At 51.2% G+C, this 23,244-nt stretch overlaps 1 protein-coding gene across 1 annotated transcript in view; it reads right to left on the bottom strand.

The window, feature by feature from the left end:
• The window catches only part of Src (SRC proto-oncogene, non-receptor tyrosine kinase), a 44,930-nt gene that overhangs the window by 12,128 nt on the left and 9,558 nt on the right, over positions 1 to 23,244 (bottom strand). Inside the window, exons 2-5 of the mRNA XM_050151161.1 lie at positions 16,745 to 16,821; positions 2,594 to 2,750; positions 1,396 to 1,653; positions 58 to 157 (exon numbers count right to left, since the gene is read on the bottom strand). Coding sequence (XP_050007118.1) covers positions 58 to 157; positions 1,396 to 1,645 — 350 coding nt within the window. The 5' untranslated portion in view covers positions 1,646 to 1,653; positions 2,594 to 2,750; positions 16,745 to 16,821. The remainder of the gene's footprint in view (positions 1 to 57; positions 158 to 1,395; positions 1,654 to 2,593; positions 2,751 to 16,744; positions 16,822 to 23,244) is intronic.

The raw sequence follows: 23,244 nt of genomic DNA on the forward strand, positions 1-23,244 counted from the left end.
CAGCTCTGGGTATAGACGGGTCCACGCCCCCAGTGCATTCCGGGCAGTGCCACTCACGTGTTGTTGACAATCTGCAGCCGCTCTCCTTTCTTGAAGGACAGGTCAGTCTCTGTCCGTGACTCATAGTCATAGAGGGCCACAAAGGTGGTCACCCCACCTGCAGAGAGGGGTGCAAGGTATCAGAGCCCTGAGGTTGAGAGACTGCCTTCCTCAGCGCCAGCCTAACTCTGAGAAGTGCCACACTGCGTCCTAGGGAGGGAAGGAGGGAGGGAGGGAGGGAGGGAAGGAAGGAGGGAGCTGGGGCCTGCGCCTCCCTGCCGGGCTGTAGGCTAGGCGTTCTCTGTCTAGTGTGTCTAGGCGACACAGGCAGAAGTCCCGGGGAACAGACACCCTTGCTCTGCTCAGACCCCAGCACACAGTGGGAATCCTGCCTCTGTGCGAGTGTACCAGGAAATTCTGGGTATCTGGGCCAAGCTGCAGGCCCTTCCCCTGGGGTCTCCCCTCACGCACAGCTGCTCCACGGACTCTTGCAGCCCACCCTCCCTTGCCTAGGGCTCCAAAATGCGTCTCAAATGAACGAATGGGTAGTGTGGCTGCGTCAGGACAGGGTAGTCGGCAGCCTGTCCAAGGGTCGCCTGAGGTGAGCTGTGGGGCTGGGCACCCTAGCCCATCTGCATCCCTTGTGCAAGCAATGACTGCAGGTGCATAGCAGCATCTGAGTGTGTGAGGTGTAAGCACACCTGCATCTGTGTGTGCTGTATTGCCGGTGTCCGGCCTAGTTGTGTCTCCAGCACAGGGAACACTGTGAGCATTTCCATGGTATCCCCACTCAATGCGGGCGCATGTCCAATGTGGGCACATAATACGGCTGGGTCTGGCCATGAGAGGTGCTTGCATGTGTGGGTATGCAGCCGTGCGTGTGGCTGTGTCTGAGCGTGGGATGTGCCCCGTGTGGGTGTGCAGCCGTGCGTGTGGCTCGGTTTAAGCGTAGGATTTGCACGAGTGGGTGTGTAGCCCTGCACTCATCTGGCAGGAGCTTGAGTCACCCAGCTCAGCTCCTCAGCGTCAGAGCTGCAGCACCTCGCAGCGCCAACAGAGGGCGCATGGGCGCACTCGGGCCACCGCACAGCGGAGTGGGGAACAAAGGCTGGCTGGGAGGCGGCAGCTAGGCGGTCCAGGGCGGTTCTTCCCTCCGGACCACACGGTTCCCTACAGTCCTCTCCTTCGGAACCCGTTATGCTACGAACCCAGCAGTCCCCAAAGCGTCAGGAACCCTGCTTTCCAGTTTACGAGTTCTTCCCCACTCGCAGCCCCCGGTAAACCAAGTCCCCAGAGCCCAGAGAGGGTGTGCCTAGCCCAGGGACACACAGCAAGGGGGGGAGTGGAAGAGCCGACCTGCCAGAGGTCCCGCCCTCTGCGGGGAGGTGACAGTGTCCGAGGTATTGAAGCCTCCGAAGAGCTTGGGTTCGGCCGCCCCGGGGGTCACGAAGGCGGCGCTAGGCCCTCGATGGCCGTCGGCGGAGGCTGGCTTGCTCGGTGTCTGCGAAGCGGGGAAGGCGCCCCCAGCCCCGTGCACGTTCTCAGCGGGCTCCAGGCTGCGGCGCCTCTGGCTGGCGTCTTTGGGCTTGCTCTTGTTGCTGCCCATGGTCCTGGCTGGGGACGACAGAAGACCTCGAGGTGGAGGGGAGCCTCTGGGGGCAGACAAGGACCCACCCCATCCACTCGGCAAATGGGGAAACTGAGGTCCTGAGAAGGAAAAAGCCCGACTGGGAGAGCTGGCCTCACAATTCCTTCACTTGTAAAATGGGCGTATTATTGGCACCTTAGGACCGAGCTAGGGATAGAAGACAAGCCAGTCCAAAGCGCTGACCACTGCTACCCAAAGTCAGTTTCAGTCTTTCTGCGCAGGGACCCTGAGTCATATCTGTGTCCCCAGCAGACAGGAGGGGCTCGGTTAAGTCTGGCCAGTTGTCTATCACCGCCCGGGGCGGGAGGCGCTAAATGTGATCGCAGCAGCAGGACATACACAGTGTGTGGTTTGACGAAGGGATGGCGTCAACTCTCAGCTCAAAGGTCACTTCCTGGGCTGGGGAGATGGCTCAGCAAGTAAAGGCACCTGCCACAAACCCTGCTGACCACAGTTCAATCCCCGGGACCCACATCATGGAAAAAAAGGTGGAAGATGACCCTACGAGCTGTCTTCTGAGTTCTGACCTTCACACATGCGTGGCTCACACACACACAACCATAAGCACATAGAATAAATAAATAAAGTTCAATAAAAATGTTTCAAGTCACCTCTTTTAGGAAGGGGCCCCCAAATCCTTTCACGAGCCCCCTGACTACTGTACCCCCCTTGGCTACATACATGCAACCTCTCTTCCTTTAATTCCTACAACTGTTCACTGGTGGGCACAGAGTGAGGTACACAGCAGGTGCTTAATAAAGAGCCAAATGAATGATGAGTGGTGAGAGAAATTTGAGCCCAAAGATGAAGCCCCCCGAGGGAACCATGCTGAAGGTTCCGTGGCATCCAACGCCCTGCTGTGCTCCTCCGGCTGGGCTGGGGTTCCCCTCTCTCATCTCCGCTCACCTGATGGGCAGCAAGGCTACCCCAGTGGATCTGGGGAACAGCCTGAGGGCTTGGCACAAACACCAGCTGGGGCGTCTGGGGTCCACCTCTCCTGCTGTGCGTCCCTAGGCGAGTCGCTCCCCTTCTCTGGGCCCCAGTGTCCACATCTGCAGAGCCTCTGTGGGGATGTGAACATGGAAACCGTTAGAAGCCTCCCCTTGCCAAAACACCCTGTGGCCCTTCCAAACATTCTGGGAATGAAAGAAAGGGAGGTGACCACAGGCGGGAAGGCTCAGAAGCCGAGCCCTCGGTTCTGGTCTCAGCTGTCTAGTCTACGCTGGGTGTCATCCACGACATCACCTCTTCCCTTTATGTGACAGGGCTATGGCATGAGCAGGGGTCACTCTGCACACCAGGTCACCGGCATGCGTTCTGGATGTGCCACCGGGGGTGGGGAGGGGTGGAACCCCTGGGAGCAGAAGGGCCTCAGCATTAGGCCAGATCTCCTCACAGAACAGTACCAGAATAAGTCTCCTCAGTACCAAGCCCAGCTCTGCGGCTCCTCCCCACTGGGACCCCAGTACAGCAGTCCGTTAGTCCTTTATTCTCAGAGCTATGGAGCTGCACACCGGGGGTGTGGCTCAGGCTGACGAATGTGAGGCTGGGGAGACCTGTCTAAAGGGTCAAGAAATCACCAGAGACTCCTGAGGGCCAGGTCAGCAATGAGCAGCCAGAGAAAACCTGTTTCCATGGCAACCCATTCCCTCCAGGTCTGTGCCCACCAGCACCCACAGACTCAGTGTTCTGAGGAGTCTTCTGACCAATGGGTTTCCCTACAGCCTGGCTTGCTAGAAGCCAGCCCAGTTGGCCCACTCAACCCTGGGCAGTTGTACAGTTCCTGGACACCAGGTCCTTGGCTAACTGTTCCATAAGGACTTTGAGAGACAATACAAAATACAAAACAGATTTTAAAATAATCTATTTACTACATATAAAAATTGTCTGAGAGCGAGAGCTTTCTTTGGAATGCACACAACACTGCACAGTGTGTCCCCCACCACACTGTCAAGAATGTCTCTTGGCAGATGTGTCTGAAGGGAGGGGGAACCAGGCCCTGGAGGACTCATGTCCCATCTTTTGAGGAGGTAGAACATGGGTACAGGCCCTGCTCTTGAGACTTTACACTAACCAAGGGAGCACATATCTCCCAGTATACAGAAAAGTAAAGGGGGGGCCTTTAAAGCAAACCCAAGGGGACCTGGGCCACAGGTTGCAATGCTGGCTGATGTGTGAAGTAGGAGTTGTCTGTGGTTAATGCGGTTATATAAACCCAGGTAGCTGAGAAGGCAGCAAGGTTGGGAGCCAGCCCAGGAGAAGTGGGCTGCAGCAGAAGAGCCAGCAACACTCAGTGCCCTCTGAATCTGAGGGCGAACAGACAGGGGAAACCGAGGGACTGTGGGAAAGGAAAGGAAACCCTCACACAAACTGGAGTCCAGGTCTCTTCAGCCAAAAGTCAATAACTGCACCACAACTGGAGTTTGAAGTGCAGGCTGCCAACAGAGATAACTTCCCTTCTTTGTAGACATATTTCCAAAAAGAACCCAAAGTAACCAGGTGGTGGTGGCACACGCCTTTAACCCCAAGCACTTGGGAGACGGAAGCAGGTGGATCACTGTGAGTTCAAGGCCAGCCTGGTCTGCAGAGTGAGTTCCAGGATAGCCAGAGCTACACAGAGAAATCCTGTCTCAGAAACCAAAACCAAAACAGCTACCTAAAGTAACGGCCAGGGATATGGTTCAGTCAGTAAAGGCCACTGTGGAGCTTGACAACCAGAGCTCCAGCCACGGAACCAGTGAGGAGGGACCCCCAAAAGTTGTCTTCTAAACTCCACATGCTTGCTGTGGCATGTATGTGTCCATAGTCACTTATATCTTACACACACAATAAGAAATAAATACCAAACTAGCAACGAACCACAGCTGAGGCCCAAGACTACATGACCTTTGAGTATGACCTTTCTTCACTTCCAGATAAACCTGGATTTTCTTTTTTCTTTCTTAATTTATTTTTTTTAAAAGAAAACAATCTTTTTTCATTATACATATCAATCCAGGTTCCTACTCCCTCCCCTCCTCTTTTTTTTTTAAATTTATTTTTACTTTACCGCTAGAAATGGAGTTATAGACAGTTGTGAGCTGCCATATGGGTGCTGAGAATTGAACCCAGGTCCTCTGGAAAAGCAGTAAATGCTCTTAACTGCTGAGCCATCTCTTTAGCCTCCCAACGCCCAAATTCTTTCCTAAATAAACTCAACTCTGCTTTACACCAACTCATCCTGAAATCCTTCTCTGCTGCTGCACATGCATGCAGATGTCTGAAAAGAACCCTGTGGGCCACTGCGGCAGGAACTTCTGCACACAGGTCTGCAGCACAGACCGCTGCGAATTGATGAGAGAAGCGCCCGGAATTCAACACAGAGTACCTGTACCGGCCTCTAAACATGGTAACCAGTTCAAGTGGACTTGGAATTTCTGTCTATGAGGGGCAATGGACACCAAGCTCCTTGGGCTCCAGGCTCCCTCTCAGAGCAGCACCCAAGACAGACAGGCCACTACCAGCTACTCTGGAAACGTTTGACTGAGCACAGTCTTACAAAGCAGCACCCTGCTTAGTCACTGAGAGGGTCACGTTAGAGACCGAGGAACACTGGGTGTTGGTGTCCAAACCCTCCACAAGTTGGGCCCGCTCTAAGCTCTTGGCAAACACTGGATCCTCATGAGCATCTAGGATGTGAGTAGTAACAGCATCCTTAGTTCACTGATGGAGAGGCCCAGGCACAGAGAAGCTGAAGAAGTTGCTGAAGTCACACAGCAAGAGTAAAAAGACGAGGGTTACAGCAGTGAGATCCACAGGACAAGAAGCGAAAAGGGCTGCTTGAGTGGTCTTGCAGGAGCTCAGGGCCCCCGCAGGACCTCTCTCTCTCTCTCTCTCTGTCTCTCTCTCTGTCTCTGTCTCTCCCTCTCTCTCTCTCTCGTAGGTGGGGAGTACATCAACAGAGCCTTCAGCAGTATTTGGGGGGTGTGCATACAGGGTGGAGTTGAAGCTCCTTTTGTAGGGTGCCTCTCCCGGAACTCAGACCCAGACCTTGGGCTCCCTGGAGTAGGGGTGTGACATCTGCCCAGTCACCATGAGTCACCATTTGAGAGGGTCCCCATCTCTTCCGCCACTTGAAGGCTATGAAGTAGAGATAGGTCCTGGAGGGCCGAAGGGAAACAGGGCAGGATGTGAGCTGGAAAGTTGAGGTCCCAAGAGGAAGGTGGCCCTTTCCTGTGAGTCGCATGCCTGACCACAGGCTCCTGATTAATTCCAAGACACATCCCAGTACCAATAGCCCTGGGCCCACTAGCCCAGCATCTCCCTAAGCCTACCCCACCCATGCAGCTCAGCCTGTCACCAGATACTTGCAAGTGGTGCTCTAGGCGAGCCTTGTCTGGTTGCTGCAGCATGGAACCCTGGGGAAACTCCAAAATCTCCCTCCAATATATAACCTGTCCCAACCCAGCCCCATCCCTCAAGCCCTGCCATCCTCAAAGACACAATCATGGTGTCCCCTCATGCCCACTCTAAAGATCTCAGCAAACCACACAGGCCTAATGAGATCCACAGAAAAGGAATAAGAACTGGGTGTTCATCAGGGGTTCTAAAGAAACAACTGAGGTCTGGAGAGATGGCTCAGTGGCTAAGAGCACTGGTTGCTCTTCTAGAGGACTTGGGTTCAATTCCCAGCACCCACATGGCAGCTTATACCTGTCTGTAACTCTGGTTCCAGGGATCTGACACTCACGCGACATTCGTGAAAGTAAAACACCAATGCACATAAAATAAATAGAAGGAGGAGGAGGAGGAGGAGGAGGAGGAAGAGGAGGAGGAGGAGGAGGAGGAGGAGGAGGAAGAAAAGAGCCAGGTGGTGGTGGCACACACCTTTAATCCCAGCACTTGGGAAGCAGAGGTAGGCAGATGGATCTCTGTGAGTTCGAGGCCAACCTACAGAGAAACCCTGTCTTGAAAAAATGAAAAACCCAAAAAGACAAGGAGGAAGAGGAAAATCCCCTTTTTACTGTAGATGCTGTGCTGGGTGCCATCCGGAAATTATGTTTCACGATTATAAGTATTATCTGAGTGCTGGGGATGGAATCCCATGTCTTGTGCTCACTAGGCAAGCAGTCCAGGACCACTGAGAACTTAAGAACCTTTGAGAGTTCCCCACAATCCCCCCATGCTGAGGCCTAAGTGGCTGGCCCAGGGTCCACTGATCTGCTCTGGGTATGGTACTCACTTCCCAGCCTCCCACTACCCAGGAATTCACACTCATTCTCAGGGAGGCTCCTGATAGTCCTTCTCCTCTGAAGCCCTGTTTCCTCTTCTCAGGGTGAGGCGGGCCAGGCACAGAAGGGGGCGTGGCTTTGCATCTAACTGAACCTTCTCCACAAGCCACGGTGCCCTCCCAGGTTCCCACCTTTCAAATGGGCATGGGCTGGGGTGCAACTCAGTGGAGGATGCTCACCTACATCCTCCTGTCCTGACCTCTGATCCCTTTTGAGTGGGGACAACACTCAAAAGCCTCACCAAGCAGCAAGGGACGGACCAGGAAAGGGATCAGAGATCCCAGTCCGTAGATAGTACAGAGAGGCCAGAGAGAACAAGAAACGACATTCTAGAGACCTGGATCATGGGTTAAAAGTGTGCAGTGCCTTGCAGAGGCCTCACTCAGTTCCCAGCACCTACACTCCCAGAGAGCTCACACACACCTGTAACCCTGACTTTAATCTCAGGCAGGCCAAAAGTACTCAGAAGGCCAAAGCAGGCGGATCTCTGTGACTTCAAGGCCAACTTGGTCACACAATGAGTTCCAAAAAGACCCTAATGGAATTTATAAGATACATTTTGTATACATGTATGTATGCAAATACTGTATACAAGTATTTGCTTCCATGAACATATGTGCACCTTGTTGTGCCTTGTGCCCAAAGAGGCCAGAAAAGGACATTGGGTCCCTGGGAACTGGGATACAGGCAACTGTGAGCCACCATGTGGGTGCTGGAAACCAACCCCAGGTCCTCCGTAAGCACAGCCAGTGCTTTTAACTATCTTTCAAGGCCTGATTTCTTTTTCTTTTTCTTTTTCTTTTTTTTTTTTTTTTTTTTTTTTTTTTTTTTTTTTTTTTTTTTTTTTTTTTTTTTTTTTTGTGTGTGTGAGTCAAGTTTTTGGTTGTTGTGTTCGCTTTTGTGTTTTTGTTTTGAGACAGGTCTTCCTACATAGTCCTGGCTGTCCTGGCACTTACCACATAGACCAGGCTGGCCTTGAACTCACAGAGATCCTCCTGTCTCTGACTCCTGAGTGCTGGGATTAAAGGCATGCACCATCATGCCTAGCATGAGTAATATTTTAAAGACTTAAGTTTCTTTAGAAAAAGATGATAAAGCAGTCCACATAAAAACTTAAAATGTAGAGGCACACACTTGTGAACCCAGCACTCAAAAGGCAGGAAGATGGTAAGTTCAAGCTATAAACAGACCCTGTCTAGTGAAAAAAAAAAAAAAAGGCTGGGCCTGATGATGGACAGCAAACACCTTTAACCCCAGCACTCGGGAGGCAGAGAGCAGTGAATCTCTGTGAATTGGAGCTGGAGGCCAGCCTGGTCTACAGAGTGAGTTCTAGGACAGCCAAGACTACAGAGAAAAATCCTGTCTCAAAAAACCAAGAAAAAAAAAAAAAAAACAAGAAGAAAAGAAAAAGAAAAAAAAAACAGTCTGCCTGGCTTGATAAACAAATTTAAACATTTAAACTAGGAAAAACATTTGCAGCTCGTATGATGGACAAGAGCGTTTTCTTAATATATAAAGAGTTCACACAAGCTGAAAAAATAACCACAGACAGTTCACAGGAAAAGCAAACTGAGGGAGCCTTAAATACACCACAAGACTCAACAGACAAGCACACGCCGAACCACACCAGCCACCAGCAACAGCAGAACCCACACACTCCTCCAGTAGGCATGGCGCATTCTCCAAGTCAGACCATATGCTATGCCATGAAACAAGGCTCAATAAATTTAAAAGAAACAAAATCATACAGAGTGTGTTTCCAGTCATGGTGGAGCAAAACGAACCAAAAACAGAAAGAGACAGGGGGCCTCATAGGTGAAAACTACTGAGGAAGAAAACACAAAAATAACTAGAAAATACTTAGAAAAGAAAGTGACCACACAGAACAGCAAGAGTCTCCGTGCAGTCAATAGAGAACCCTGCAGTGTAAATGTCTCTGCCCAAAAGGGAGGTCTCCAATCAGTACACCGACCGCCACTGTCTAAACAAACCAAACTTGGATGAGCAAGTGAAAGAAATAAGAAAGCTTGGCGTGGAAATGATAGAGCAGGAAACAGGGGAAGAACCAGCAAAAGCGGGTTAGTGCTTTTGAAAAGGTCAGCAAAAGCCACTGAACAAGAAAGAAAGAAAAAAGACTCAAAATTCCCAGGCTGGGATGAAAGCAGACTATCAAAACCCTGAAAGAAATAAAATGAGCAGGGTGTGGTGACGCCTACCTGTGATCCCTGCACTCTGGAGGCTGAAGCATGAGGGCCGTGAGCTTGAGGGTAGCCTGAGCTACACGATGAAAACTTATTCGAAGGGCAGAGGAGACTCAGGCATCGGGTTCACCATAGGAGGACAGCTGTAGAAGTCAAATCTCTCCTACCACATGGGTCCCGGGGTTTGAATTCAGGTCGTCAGACCTGGCGGCAAGCGTCCTTATCTGTTGAGCCACCTTATTGGCCCCAAACCAGTAAATTTTTTATTTGTGTATGTTTGTGCCGGCATGTGTGCATGCCACCCACAGAAGCCAAAAGAGGGTGTCAGATCCCCTGAAAGTGGGGTTGCAGGTGGTCGGTCATACGCCTCCCAGTGTGGGTACTAGAAATCAAATTCAGATCCTCTGGAAGAGTAGCACCATCACAAACTACTGTCTCAAAAGAAAAAAGAGGGGGGAGGCAGATAGTTTTATTGATAAATTCCCTTGAGCTTTGTCGACTAACTGGGAGGCTTCACAGGTGGATTGGACCAGATACGCAGGGAGAGTTAAGGTCAGTTCTCCATCAGGGCACATCTCCAACTCACTCCATGACCCTGACACTGGAACTCCACAAAGACACCATAAGCAAACAGCAGACTAACATCTCAGAATCCAGAGGTAAAGCTGTCCACAAACAACCAGCAAACTGCATAGGGAAGAGACTGAACCAGGCCAAGCATCCCTTTATCCCAGGGTACACGTTAGGTTTCACTTCTAAAGACCAGTGAATAACACACCACTCTACAGAAGAAACCCTCATGATGACCTCAGCATGTGGTGATATAAACACACGGACAAGACGTCTGATATAACCCCACACCCTTTCACCACAAATCACACACACAAAGCACTGGGTCACACCTGAGATTCCAATATCCAGAAAGCAGAGGCAGAAGATCACAAGTTTTGAGGTTATCCTGGGCACCGTGAGAGTCTATCAAATAGCACGGGGCGCGGAGGGGGGAGAGGATGAGGGAGAGGAAGAGACAAGGAAGCTGGGGGAGGACAGCTGGGGAACTACCTCACCTGACAGAGGACATCTAGAAAAGCCACAGCTCACGTGGTGTTCATGGTGACAGACAGACAGGAAAGCCCAGACGCCCCCAGACATATGTCTGGTTGAAACTGTACTTAGGGCTCCAGCCAGGGCAGCTGAGGAGGAGAGCATCATACAAAGCACCCAGGCTAAGAAGGAAGGCGGCAAATTACCTCGGCTTGCAGATGACACCTTTGGTTTGCTTGTTGGTTTTCTTTTGAGATAGTCTCAGGTAGCCCAGGATGACTTCGAGAGCCAAGACTAGCTCTGAACTGATGGTCCTGCCTCCATCTCCTAAATTCTGGGATTACAGGCATGCACCACCATGCTGGGCCATCATGATCTCATAGAGAGAAACTCTAAGGATTCTACTAAAGTCTCAGAACTAGTGAGTGAGTTCAGGAAGGCTGCACATTACAGAATCTCCATGTAAAAACAGGGCCAGTGGTGAAGGTGCCTGCTGCCAAACCCCAGCCACACATTCTGATGGAGTCTCCAGGACCCACATGGAGGAAGGACAGAACCAACTCCCCAAAGCTGTCCTCTGACCTCCACTTACACACATGTGAATACACAAAATAAAACATTTTAAAACCCTTTTTTAATTGAGCTTGGAGAGTGGCTGAAAGGTGCAGTGCTCACCAGGCACGCACGTGGCCTTGAGTTCCAGCCGCAGCCCCACAAATTCAGAAACTGCTCTTCTAGACATTAGCAACTAATAAACCAAAATGAAAGTAAGAAAAGAATACCCCATAATAAGAAAGAATCTAGCCAGACAGTGGTGGCACATGCCTTTAATCTCAGCACTTGGTAGGCAGGCAGAGGCAGGCAGATCTCTGTGAGTTCGAAGCCAGTCTAGTCTACAAAGCGAGTTCCAGGGTAGCTAGGACTGTTACACAGAGAAACCCTGTCTCGAAAAATAAAATAAATAAATAAATAAATTGAAAATTAAAAATAAAAAACAAAACAAAGAAAGAGAGAGAGAAAGGAAGAATCTAGAACAAGATCAACAAAAGAGAGGTAAGACCTAAGCTCCCAAGAGTTAGGAACTTGTTCCAAGAAATTAAAGAGCTAATTAAAGGAAAGCTAAGCTACCCTGTGCACACGTCAGAAAGCAAATAATGTGTGCGGAGGGGGGTGCTGCCAGCAACACCCGCCAAACAACCATGAAGACCTGAGTTTGAGCCCCAGCGCCCACGGCCTGAAAGCCCGGCTGTGTGAAGCAGCTGGGGCTCACTTGCAGCAGCCTAGCCTATGGAGAGGCCAAAAGTCAGTGAGAGAACCTGTCTCAACCAACAAAGTAGATGGCACCTGAGGAATGACACCTGAGGAGCCTCATCCCAGCACATACTCACACATGCACGTGCACCTGTGCACACTTGCACACACACACAAGATAGCAATACTCCATGCTGGGGTGGTGGTGGCACACACCTTTAATCCCAGCACTCGGGAAACAGAGGAAGGTGATTTCTGTGAGTCTGAGGCCAGTCTGAACTACAGAGAGCGTTTCAGGACAGCCAGGGCTACACAGAGAAACCCTGTCTCGAACCAAAAAAAAGATGGCAATACTCTCACTCGATCAACTGAGGTGGCACAGTCCTGCCAGAGTCTCAGCCGACTTCTCTACAAAACCTGATAACCTGACTTAAATATATATCTGTAAAGTCGAGACCCCCAGAATTGTCAAAGCCATCCCAAAATGGAAAACAGTTTGAGGAGCTGCACCTCTTATTTCAAAACACATTACAGACCTGAGGGCATCACTACAGTGTGGATTGCAGCCCCCACAGCCAGCTGTACAACCCGACAGAACATAGCACCAGAAACACAGCTTCAGGGCTGACAAGATGGCTCAGCAGATAAGGTAATTGCTTCATAAGCCTGATGAACTCAGTTCCATCCCCAGAACACAACACAAGCAGCAGAGAACTGGCTCCCCATAGCTGTTCTCTGAGCTCCGCAGGAGCACCACTTAAAACCTTGATGGTCTGAACAAAGCAAAGAGAGGAAAGCCCAGCAAGTGGGAGGCTGAGGAAGAAGGACCGTGAATCAGAGGCTAGCCTGGGCTACATAGCACAGCAAGTTATGTCTAGTGTTAAGTGTTAACTAGGCAGAATTTAGACTCACTAGGAAGACAGGCTGGTGGGAAAGTCGATGGGAGACACGCCCACTTTGGGTGGTAATTCCCTGGCTGGGTCCTGGACTCAGTTGGACAGCAGCCTGCATTCACCCCTCTGCCTCCCAACCGTGGATGAGCAGTATCAGCGGGTCAAGCTCCCGCACCTTGACCCTGCCATGATGGACTGACTGTGCTCCTGGGTGACAAACCAGAGCCCTGTCTCCCTCACGTTGCTCCTGACAGAGTGCTTTGTCAGAGCAGCGGGAAAAGCAGCTAAGATGACCCCTGTCCAAAAGGAAAAAGACAACCCAAAACAAGAAGATATTCCCTAATCAGGTAACAGGGTTCATATCTACAAGATATAAAGAAACCTAGACCAGCAAGATGGCTCAGAGGGGTAAAGTCCAAAGATGTGAGTTCAACTTCCAGGACTCAAATGGTAGAAAGAGCAAAACAACACTCCAAAACTGTCCTCTGACGATCACATATGTGCCATGACACTTGCGCAACATACACACACGAAAGAAAGAAAGAAAGAAAGAAAGAAAGAAAGGAAGGAAGGAAGGAAGGAAGGAAGGAAGGAAGGAAGGAAGGAAGGAAGAAAGAAATCAACGTTTAAAAAATAAATTCTGGCTGGGCAGTGGTGGCACACATCTTTAATCCCAGCACTCTGGAGGCAGAGGCAGGAGGATCTCTGTGAGTTCAAGGCCAGTCTGGTCTACACAGGAAGTTCCAGGACAGCTAGGGATGCCACACAGAGAAACCCTGTCTCAAAAAACAAAATGAAACAAAAAAATTCTAAGGCTGGAGAGATGGCTCAATGGTTAGGATCACTTGCTGTCCTTACTGAGGATCGGAGTTCAGTTCCCATATCAAGTAGCTCAGAACCACTGATACCCCAATTCTAGGGAACTGAAACCTCTTCTGGCCTGGAGGGCATCTGTGCTCATGCACACACACACATAAGTCAAAGTCTAAAGAAGAAAAACTCCTGGACTGGGGGTTAAGTGGCAGAGTGCTTGCTTGGCATGAGTCGGGAGGCCTAGGTGTGAACCCCAGCACTACAGCAGTTGCCTGGTGTGAGTGGGGAGGCCTAGGTGTGAACCCCAGCACAATTGGACAACAATCACAATTGTTTAAAACGTTCAAAGGACACAAACAGACATTTCTCCCAAGAACCAGCCTGCAGCTGACATACAGAAGCACATTGCCAGCACCCACAAGAAAAGGCAAGTCAGTCACGTGAGACGCTGTGTCCTGCCCACAGGACGTCTGTCATCAGAAAGGCAGCCAGCACCAGGCACTGTCAAGACATGGGGTGCTTGGACCTTCCTCTCTTGTTGTGGGGCATCAAGCGATGCAGCCCTTGGAAAAACAGCACGGCCTTCCTTTAAAAGATTCGATAGACTTACCCAGGAAATCCACTCCCAAGTACCCATCAGCAGCAATTACCAGATACAAGCACACAAAACCCCACACCCCACTGCACACAGGGCAACATTCACTGTGGCCTCACACTGAAACCACCCAACGCCCATCAGATGCACACGTGATTAGAGTGTACACCTGCCGGGTACAACGGGAGGAGCGACACTAGGCTTAGAGCCCATGGCTGGGCCCACTTGGAAAGGCTAAGTTTATCTTTCTCCTCTTTCCTTCTCCCTTGGGCACTGTTGGGCATCCTTGCTTCATCTGAAGAGTTTCCTAACTCCATGCAGCTGGCTGGCCGATGTCCATCACAGAGCCCACCTGGATTCCTGGCCCCCAACTCAGGAAGCACAGTTTTCCCTTATTCTTATCCATCTCCCTCCTCCTGGCACCCGAGGGCTTCAGCCTGCCTATCCTGCTGTTTGTTCTCAAATTCCAATAAAACTGCCCACCAGTTTCAAAATAAAACTGTACATTAGAGAGACATGGTAACTTCCATGTCCATCACAGCAGAGTTCATAACAGCCAAGAAACAGTCCAGTATCTACCAACCGATGAATAAAGAAAGGAGGAAGCTGTCATTTGAATCAACATGGAGAGAAGTGGAGGACATGAAGAAAGTGAAATATTCCAGGCACCAGAAGTCCTACCTGACCTCACTCACAATATGGAGCCTCAAAAAGTAACCATCAGGAGCTGGAGAGGCAGCAGTAAAAGTATTTGTTGCTCTTGCAGAGGCCTGGAGTTCAGTTCCCAGCACCCATATGGTGGTTCACGACCACCTGCAACTCCAGCTTCAGAGGAATGACACCCTCTTCTGGTCACCTCAGGAACCAGCACTCACATGCACACACACATACACACATATTTAAAGTAAAAAGAAACACTTTTCTAAATGTTGACATGGTGGGCTGGAGAAATGGATCAGCGGTTAAGAGCACTGCTCTTCCAGAGGTTCTGGGTTCAATTCCCAGCACTCACATTGCAGCTCACAACTGTCTATAACTGTAGACCCATTGCTTTCTTCTGCTGTACAGATATATACATGCAGACAAAGCATCTATATGCATAAAATAAATAAATCTTTTAAAAGAAATGTTGACATCATAGAAGCTGGGATAGAACAGTGTTTACCAGAGGCTGAAGAGGAAACGGGATGGGGAAAGATGGATCACTGTTCAGAATGTTCTAGGACTAAGGTCCCTGTGTTCCTATCCCCGAGCACTGGGTTCCAACAGGTAACAATGCACTGCACATTTCAGAAGCTGCAAGAACTGATTCTGAATGTTCTCACCCAGAGACACTGAGAGGTTAAGACAGACAGGATCACTCAGGTCTGACCATTATAAAGCACGCTCTCTCTCTCTCTCTCTCTCTCTCTCTCTCACACACACACACACACACACACAGACACAGACACACACACGCTGTGGCTCAGGGTGGAGCAGTTGCCTACCAGGGGTCTCAGCAAAGAATCAATCAATCAATAACATATTATCTATAAACACATGCAATTTTAATGTAAATTTAAAGATATTTTTATTACAATTCATTTTTTGAGATTTATTATTTTATGTGAGTATTTTGCATGCATGTATGTCTGTACACCCTGCACATACCTTGCCTTCAAGAGGGCAGAAGAGGGCGTTGGATCTCCCGATACTGGAGTTTCAGATGGTTGTGAGCCATCATATGGGTGCTGGGAATTGAACCTAGGTCTTCTGGAAGAGAAGTCAGTGCTCATAACTGCTGAGCCATCTCTTCAGCCCCTACTGTGTGTGTGTGTGTGTGTGTGTGTGTGTGTGTGTGTGTGTGTGTGTTTGGGGGAGGGGCACTCCTGACACTGTGTACATGTGGAGGTCACTTCTAAATGTGGGCTCCAGGGATCACACTCAGGTTGTCAGCCTTGACGACAAGCACTTTTACCCATGGAGCCATTTCACTAGCCCTCAGAAACATTCAGAATATGTGTTTCATATTCAGAAACACAGAATAATGTGTTAGAAATAGATCCATGTAGGGTCTGGGGAGATGGCTCAGTGGGCAAAGTGCCTGCCGTGCAAGGCTGGGCCTGAGTTCAGATGCCCAGCGCTATATAAAGCCAGCCATGGCAGCACATGCCGGTGACCCCAGGGATGGAGGCAGTGACAGGCAGATCCCGGGGACTTCCCAATCTTGTCTAGCTGGGACAGTGAGGTGCAGGTTCAGTGACAGACACTAACTCAAAAAATAAGATGGACAAGTGATTGAGGAAAATGTCAAACTTCAGCCTGAGTGTGTTCATGTGTGCATATATACCCACACACCCACACAGGGAGACAGAGAACAGAGACAGACAGACAGGCAGACAGACATAAGGACTTATCCACACAATGAAATATTATTTGATAAGAAAAAGTCTTGGCACGGCTGGATACATGATGCCCTAACTAAGTAGATCTTAAAAATATTACGTTAAGTGAACAGAACCAAACAACTCTGACGAGACCATGCGATGGACCACTCAGATGGATTAATGCCACAGGAAATTATCTTCTAACACTATGATTTTTTTAAACTATTCTGGAAAACAGTGTTTAAGCAACAGACTGGCAAACTGGATACTTCTATAAATTAATCTCAAATCCAGTAACATCTCCAGTTTGGTAAGAGAGAGGGGAACTAGGGAGGGTAGGACACACAGCTACTGTTAACACTACCCAAATTACAAATGCAGAGTCAGATCATGAGTTCAAGACCAGCCCGGGCTACACAGTGAGCTGAAGGCCAGCCTAGGCCACCGTAAATTGTAAATTAGCCTGGGTTACACAGTCAGTTGGAGATGAGTCTGTGCTTTATAGTGAGCTGGGCTACTCAGCCATTTGGAGGCTAGCCTACGCTATGTAGTTCACAGTCAGCCTAGACTACATGAGATACACAACCCCTCCCACAGCCAGAAACTGACACACACCCAGCTTACCTGCTTCCGATCAGATCCTGGCTCAGTCTGTCATAGCGGCACAGGCCACTCAGTGCCTTCAGCCTCCGTATTCTGTCCTGCAGAAGGATGTTCGTCAGTGACTTCCACATGGCTGTGGTAAGCCGCAGTCTCTGACAGTGATCAATGTTACTATGGACACCAGGTGACTGTCCTAGTCACCCAGAGCCTTAGAGTGGGTGTGCATGCGGGAGCTGCAGAGAGCGAGCAGACAGGCTTCCTGCAGAAGCAGCCTCCCCTGAAGGGCTGCAGGGAAGAGCAGGGTCCCCCCAATAGAGTGGGGTCTCAGGCAAAAGCAGTCTTTCCGTTACCCATCCTTGAAAAGTCACCAGGCTGAGAACCTGCTACATACCAGCTGGGCTGGCTGCTGCCAAGGGATGGGACACACAAAGGGAGAACCACAGAGGGCGCTGTGGCCAGCAGTGCCTCACTCGGCCCCCATCCCACAGATCAGGAGAGGGATTGACTGTTCAGAGTCACCCAGCACCCTCAGCCCTCCCTCCTCTCCCCCTAGTCCAGAGGACAAACCCCATAATCTATCTAAATTGGGGGCTCTCAGAGGAGGGTGACTCCTAGGGACAACACTCCACACATGGATCCAGGATGTCCCGCCCCACCCTGTGTGGTCAGCTCCTTTCTGTAGATGAGAAAACTAGAGTACAGAGAGGCCCAGCTGTTTCCCTAAGGTCACCCAGCAGCTAAGAGACAGCATTAGGAAGCAAGCATGGATTGTCTGGGACCATCCCATGGTGAAGGAACCAGCAGGGCCTGCATCTACCATTGCCCATTCTCCCTTAGGCTGTTCTCAGCAAGGCCAGGAACACCAGAGCACCGCTGAGAACTGGGAAAGTAGGTGTGCCTGCCATGTAGGAATGAGTAGTGGGTGGCAGACAGATTGGGCAGTGCAGGGGTCCCCACAGGTACCTACTCAGTCAGGTCAGGGGAGCATCATGGTTTGGGGTAATCTAGACAAGTCCTTAGAAACCTTAGATGTCATTCTTGGGGGCTGCACCCTAACCCACAGGCTGTTGGTAAGGAACCTTCCTCTGACCCTCATTGCCAGCTCCTCAGTTCTCCCATGCCCTGGCCACAGGGATAGCCAGCCAGCCTTGTCTGTATGCAGAGTTACCAGGAAATGTTACTATAGACACCAGGTGACTGTCCTAGTCACCCAGAGCCTTAGAAGCTAAGTCAGGTGCCTGAGCCACCATCTGAGGTCCCAGCTATCATCCAGTCCTCTTCCCAAGAGCCCAAGATCACGGGCCAGCTCGTTTTTCCAACGGGGAACAGAGACCAGACAGAAAGAGGAAGGAACGGTGGGTTACACACTACAGGCCCCAGGAGCCAAGCTGCCACAGCCTCCCCTCTAACCTTCTAGCCAGAGAGGGGTAGCACGGGAGCTTGTGGGGCCAAAGGATGGGCCCCCAGCTGACATTCAGACAAGTCCTAGCAGTGGTCACCTGTGGTGGGGCAAAGCACCTGGGAGGGCATCACCTATCTCCCAGGCATCGCTCTTGGGGGGACACTCCCTGTGGGCTGGTACCTGCTCCCTGACTCTCTCTTTAGTACGACTGTGGGAACTGGCTTGACCATGTGGGAAGAATAAAGGGCTAAGGAAATATGCACGGGAGCAGCGAGGACTGAGACTTGACCCTCACAGGGCCTCATGCAGCCCCAGGCTGGCCTCAAACTCACTACGACTTGAAGTTCCAACTTCCTCCGTTCGCCTCCCAATTTCAGTTTACACAGTGGTGGGGACCGAACCCAGGGTCTTGGGTAAGCATTCTACAATTCTGCCAGCGACATCCCCAGCACCTTTCATGAGTTTTCTTGAGATAAGAGTCATGCTACACAGCACTGGCTAGCCTAGAACTCAGTCTGTAGATCTGACTGACCTTGAACTCAGAGATCCACCTGCCTCTGCTTCCCTCCCAAGTACTGGAATTAAAGGCGTGTGCCCACCACACAAGTCCCTATGTGTCATTCTTTTTTTTTTTCCGAGACAGGTTTCTCTGTGTAGCCCTGTCTAGCCTCACTGTGTAGATCAGGCTAGCCTTGAACTCACTGAGATACGCTTGTCTCTGCTAGAATCAAAGAAAAACAATAGGATCAAAGAAAGGCCCAGGGGTTGAAAATACTGGCTGCTGTTCCAGATATCCTGAGTTCAATTCCCAGCAACCACATGGTGGCTCACAACCTTCCATAATAGGATCTGACTCCCTCTTCTGGCGTGCAGGTATACATGCAGAACACTCATCGCTAAAATATAAATAAATAAATAAATAAATAAATAAATAAATAAATAAATAGAATTTAAAAAAAGACACCAGAAAAAAAACAAACTGTGCGATGGTGATGCATGCCTTTAATCCCAGCATTTGGTAGGCAGAGTCAGGATGATCCTACAAGAGCTAGTTCCAGAATAGCTAGGGCTGTTACACAGAGAAATCCTGTATCAAAAAACAGAGAGAGAGAGAGAGAGAGAGAGAGAGCAAGAAGGCCTAGCCCCCATGTACCATCCTTAAGCCCATTTTACAGATGAGGAGAAACAGGCGAGTCTAAGGTCCGTCCTGTGACGGCTTGACTCCTGTGATAAGGCCTCAGGTTTTTTCCTACAGCAGGCTGCCCTCAGGGGCTGCAAGAGGCTCCAAGAGAAGACCGCGCAGCTGGGTTGGGTTGGCCTGGAACCCAGCAAATGAACGGCCCCAATGCAGACTCCTAGGCAAGACAGGAGCAGCAGGGCAGAGACAGAGACCCTCCTGTAAGAGTTAACAGCACCCAGAATGAGATCTCGGCAGCCCGCAGCCATGTGGTTTTACATCCAAAGTCAGGGTCCAGAAAACACTTACTTCCCATGCTGCCCCAGAAAGAGGCAGGGAGGACAGGCACGGAAGACAGGTAGGGGTGGTTGGAGCTGTCCCAACTTTAGTGGAGGAGCTGCTGGCATAAGGCCTAAGGGTCACCCCAAGATGACTGATTAATGAGCTCAGGAAGGTCCCCCATCACTGTGTGACCCCAGGCAGGCCACACTTCCTCTGGGCCTCAGCTGGTGTCTGGGCACAGAATCTCTGACAAGCTCAGGATGAGCGAGTGATCTTGGTGGGACACTGAGGTGACAAATTCCAGGCTTTTCCCAGTCTCTCCAAGGTCATCTGGGCGGCCCCTCCCCACTGGTGGCAGGCGGATGGGCCCTGAGGGGGCTGCCAGCCGGCCCCTGCCCACGGTGCCCGCTGTTCCCTGCCAACAGCTCTGGTTGCTTCTCGACTCTTGGAACACAGTGCCCCCTCCTCCCCGCCCACACCCAGGTGGCATCTCCCTTGGGGACATGGGTGGGCAGGAACACCAAGTGGCCAGGCCCCACTGCACAAGCAATCCTAAGCTCCACCCCTACCCAAGTCCACAGGCGCCAGCTCCTTTCCCTTTCCGTGAACATGAGTGGGGGCAGTGGTCAGCAAGATGGTCCCAACACTCCCCTGCCTGCTGGGGCCACTCTTGCTCCATCTCCCTCCACCCCCTCCCACCGCCTTACCCCTAAATGAGTCTCCAGCAGCTGGGCCTCCACACAGGCTGCTCCCTCCTCAGTGGCCAATCCCCCAACCTCACCTATCCTTACCCAGCTGAAAAGAAAAGAGGAACCCCTCTTTATCTGGGCTAACAAAGCCCTTCCTCAACGTGAGGATTCAGAGCAGAACCACCTTAGTTCAAAACCCAGCTTCAGCCCTTTCTTACTGTGTGACCTTGGCACAGCTTCTCGACCTCTCTGTGCCTGTTTCCTCTCCTATATAATTAGAGGACACAAACAGCCTACTTTAAAGAACGGCCACGAGAATAAAGTAAGTTCCTGTCTGTGAAGCCCTGAGAACAGGACCCAGTGCCCAGCAAGCATGCTCTGCGTATCGACAGCCCATCACAGCCATGGCTACTGTGTAGGGAACCTACTGAGCGCTAGGCCCTGGGGTTGTGTGGCCACTCAGCACAGCAGGGAAGCTGCCCATATGACCCACATCAACCTCACCAGCAAACTGGTGAAAACTCACCAGAGGGAAGAGGGGGCCGCTGGTAGAAAGAAATGGTGGGCTTTGGGCAGATTACAGATCCGTAGTTGTGCAGAAATACACTCGACGCGGGACACTGGAGATGGACTCTAGCATGACAGGAGGGGGAGCAGGAACGGGGAGGGGCCAAGCGCTCTGCTATGGCTCCTCGATACAGAAGATGCTACACTAAATAGTGAACAATGCCTGAGTACTCCGTACCCAAGAACTACAAAAGACAACCGTCTGCTCCTCACCAACAGGTACTGCAGCCCCACCCCACCCTGGGTACCCGACTCCGTCCCTCAGGTCTTCCTGCCTTCTTCCTCCCCCATTCTCCCCTTTCTCACCCTGTTCCTCAGACTCTTGATGTTGCTCTAACACTCCAGGCATGCCCCTGTCTCAGGGCCTTTGCACTGGCATTCCCTCCCTGACAGCTCCCAGTGCCAGCCAGTCTTTCAGTGTGGGCACCATCCTGGCTGCCCACCCGGATCCGCTCCCTGGCGTATGTGTGGAGCCCACAGCACTGGGCTCCCTCTAGCAGACCATGCACACTGATCCCTTGTTTGCTACTTTCTGGCCACCCTGAGGGTCGACAAACCGCAAAGGCAGGGCTTGTGTCCAGCTGCTTCTCTAATGTGTCTCCAGCCTCAGAACACTGTCCAGGGCAAAGAAGTGCCCAGTGTACACGGCCAGATGATGGATGCATGGATGGGCGGATGATGGATGCATGGATGGGCGGATGATGGATGCATGCATGGGTGGATGGATGGATGCATGGATGGGCGGATGATGGATGCATGCATGGGTGGATGGATGGATGCGTGGATGGGCGGATGATGGATGCATGCATGGGTGGATGGATGGTAGGTGGATACATGGACAGATAGGAAGAAGGATGGACTGGTAGATGGATGGGTGAAGATGGCTAGGTAGGTGGACAGATGGACAGATGGATGGAAGATGACAGGGTGGAGGGTAGATGAGTGGATAGACAGTAAATGGACAGTGGGTGACTGGGTAGTTAGGGATATGGATGGGCCCCACCTAGAACCTCCCAGGAAGAAGAGGCAGCCTAAGCCATAGGTCTATTCATCCCAGAAGCTGAGCCCCATCCCCAGGTCTCCCCGCATCCTGCACTGCACGAGCTCCCAGCAGAGACTGATCACGGGACTCACACAGGCAATGTAAAACATAAAGCAACTCCAGTCCCGGGCCCCACCCAGCACTGGCCTGGGCCAGGAACTGGATGGGAGGTGGGGGAGGGTGTCTGCCAAGTGAGTAAGGAGTGAGCAGGAGTGAGAGAGGGTGCATGGGGGCGGGGGAGCAGGCAGATCCAAGGGCCACAGCAGCCAGAACATGTCTGGTCCTGCATTCTCAGTACAAGCATGCTAGGGGCTGTCAAGCCTCAAACCGGCTCCGCCAGTGCCACTGGGCAGAATGCCTGCAGGCTCCAACTGGCCCTGGCAAAGGTGGAGGGGGTGCATTGGACCCTGGACCTGCAGCCTGGGAAGATACAAGCTACGCAAGTGGAAAATGAAGCTCACACAGCAAACCTGGTGCAGAACGAGTAGTCCCTGCTACTGTCTTCTGGACTTCATTCCCTGTTTGTGCCCACTAGGCTGTGTCCTAAGCCTGGAAATCCAAAGTGTCCACCCTGCAGCCTTGAGGCCACAGCACCCCAGGCCAACTAGGAACGCAACCTAACACATAGCTGTAACTTGCCTGAAATAAGTTTTCCCCCATTTGTTTCACTTTTGTTACTCTAGAGTCCCTGGTGCACTAGATAAAGATGACAACACTATGTTGCAATCTTAAGAAGCTGGAAATGCAGCTTCTAGGATAAAGGAGGCCAAGGCCTGGAAGTGAGCTGAGCCCGCACAGGACAGGGTGAGCTGGGCCCTGGAGGCAAGCAGCTAAGTGACCCAGCTCAGAACGCTGGCTGACCTGCTCCGCCAGGCTAGGAGGCCTTCTGTGAACCGTGGTGCCCTTCTGAGCTGCTTCCCGCTGTGGGAAGAGGCCTTGGACTCTGATTCCAGGAACCGTCAACCCAAGGTGCTGAGATATCTAAAAGAAACTCCACCTTGCTCCGAAGTCCAGCAGTGGATGCGCAGGCCCTCACGCCCCAGACTCCTGCAGTGACCAAGGGAGAGACTTTAACAAGAGAGGAAACTGAGGCTCAGTACACACAGCAGGGTGGAGTCAAGCTCTCCCCAGCCTAGAGGGATACTGAGCCATCTCCACTTCCCAAGACAAGAAACGGGTATACTTTAAGATCACTGGCAGGGATTTGAGGACCTGGGTCTGTATTCTCTAAAGCCGTAGGTCCCCTAGGCCTTAACAGTCCAAACCCAGCCCTGCCCAAACCTTGTCAGCCCCAGCTCCCAACACTTTTGTTCCTTCTCTCATGCACCACCACTGGGGCAGAAAGCATCTGCGAAACACGGA

This window comes from Alexandromys fortis, unplaced genomic scaffold (genome assembly GCF_014885135.2).
Source record: "Alexandromys fortis isolate MF-2015 unplaced genomic scaffold, M_Fortis_MF-2015_v1.1 scaffold_27, whole genome shotgun sequence".
In the NCBI taxonomy this organism is placed as follows: domain Eukaryota; kingdom Metazoa; phylum Chordata; class Mammalia; order Rodentia; family Cricetidae; genus Alexandromys; species Alexandromys fortis.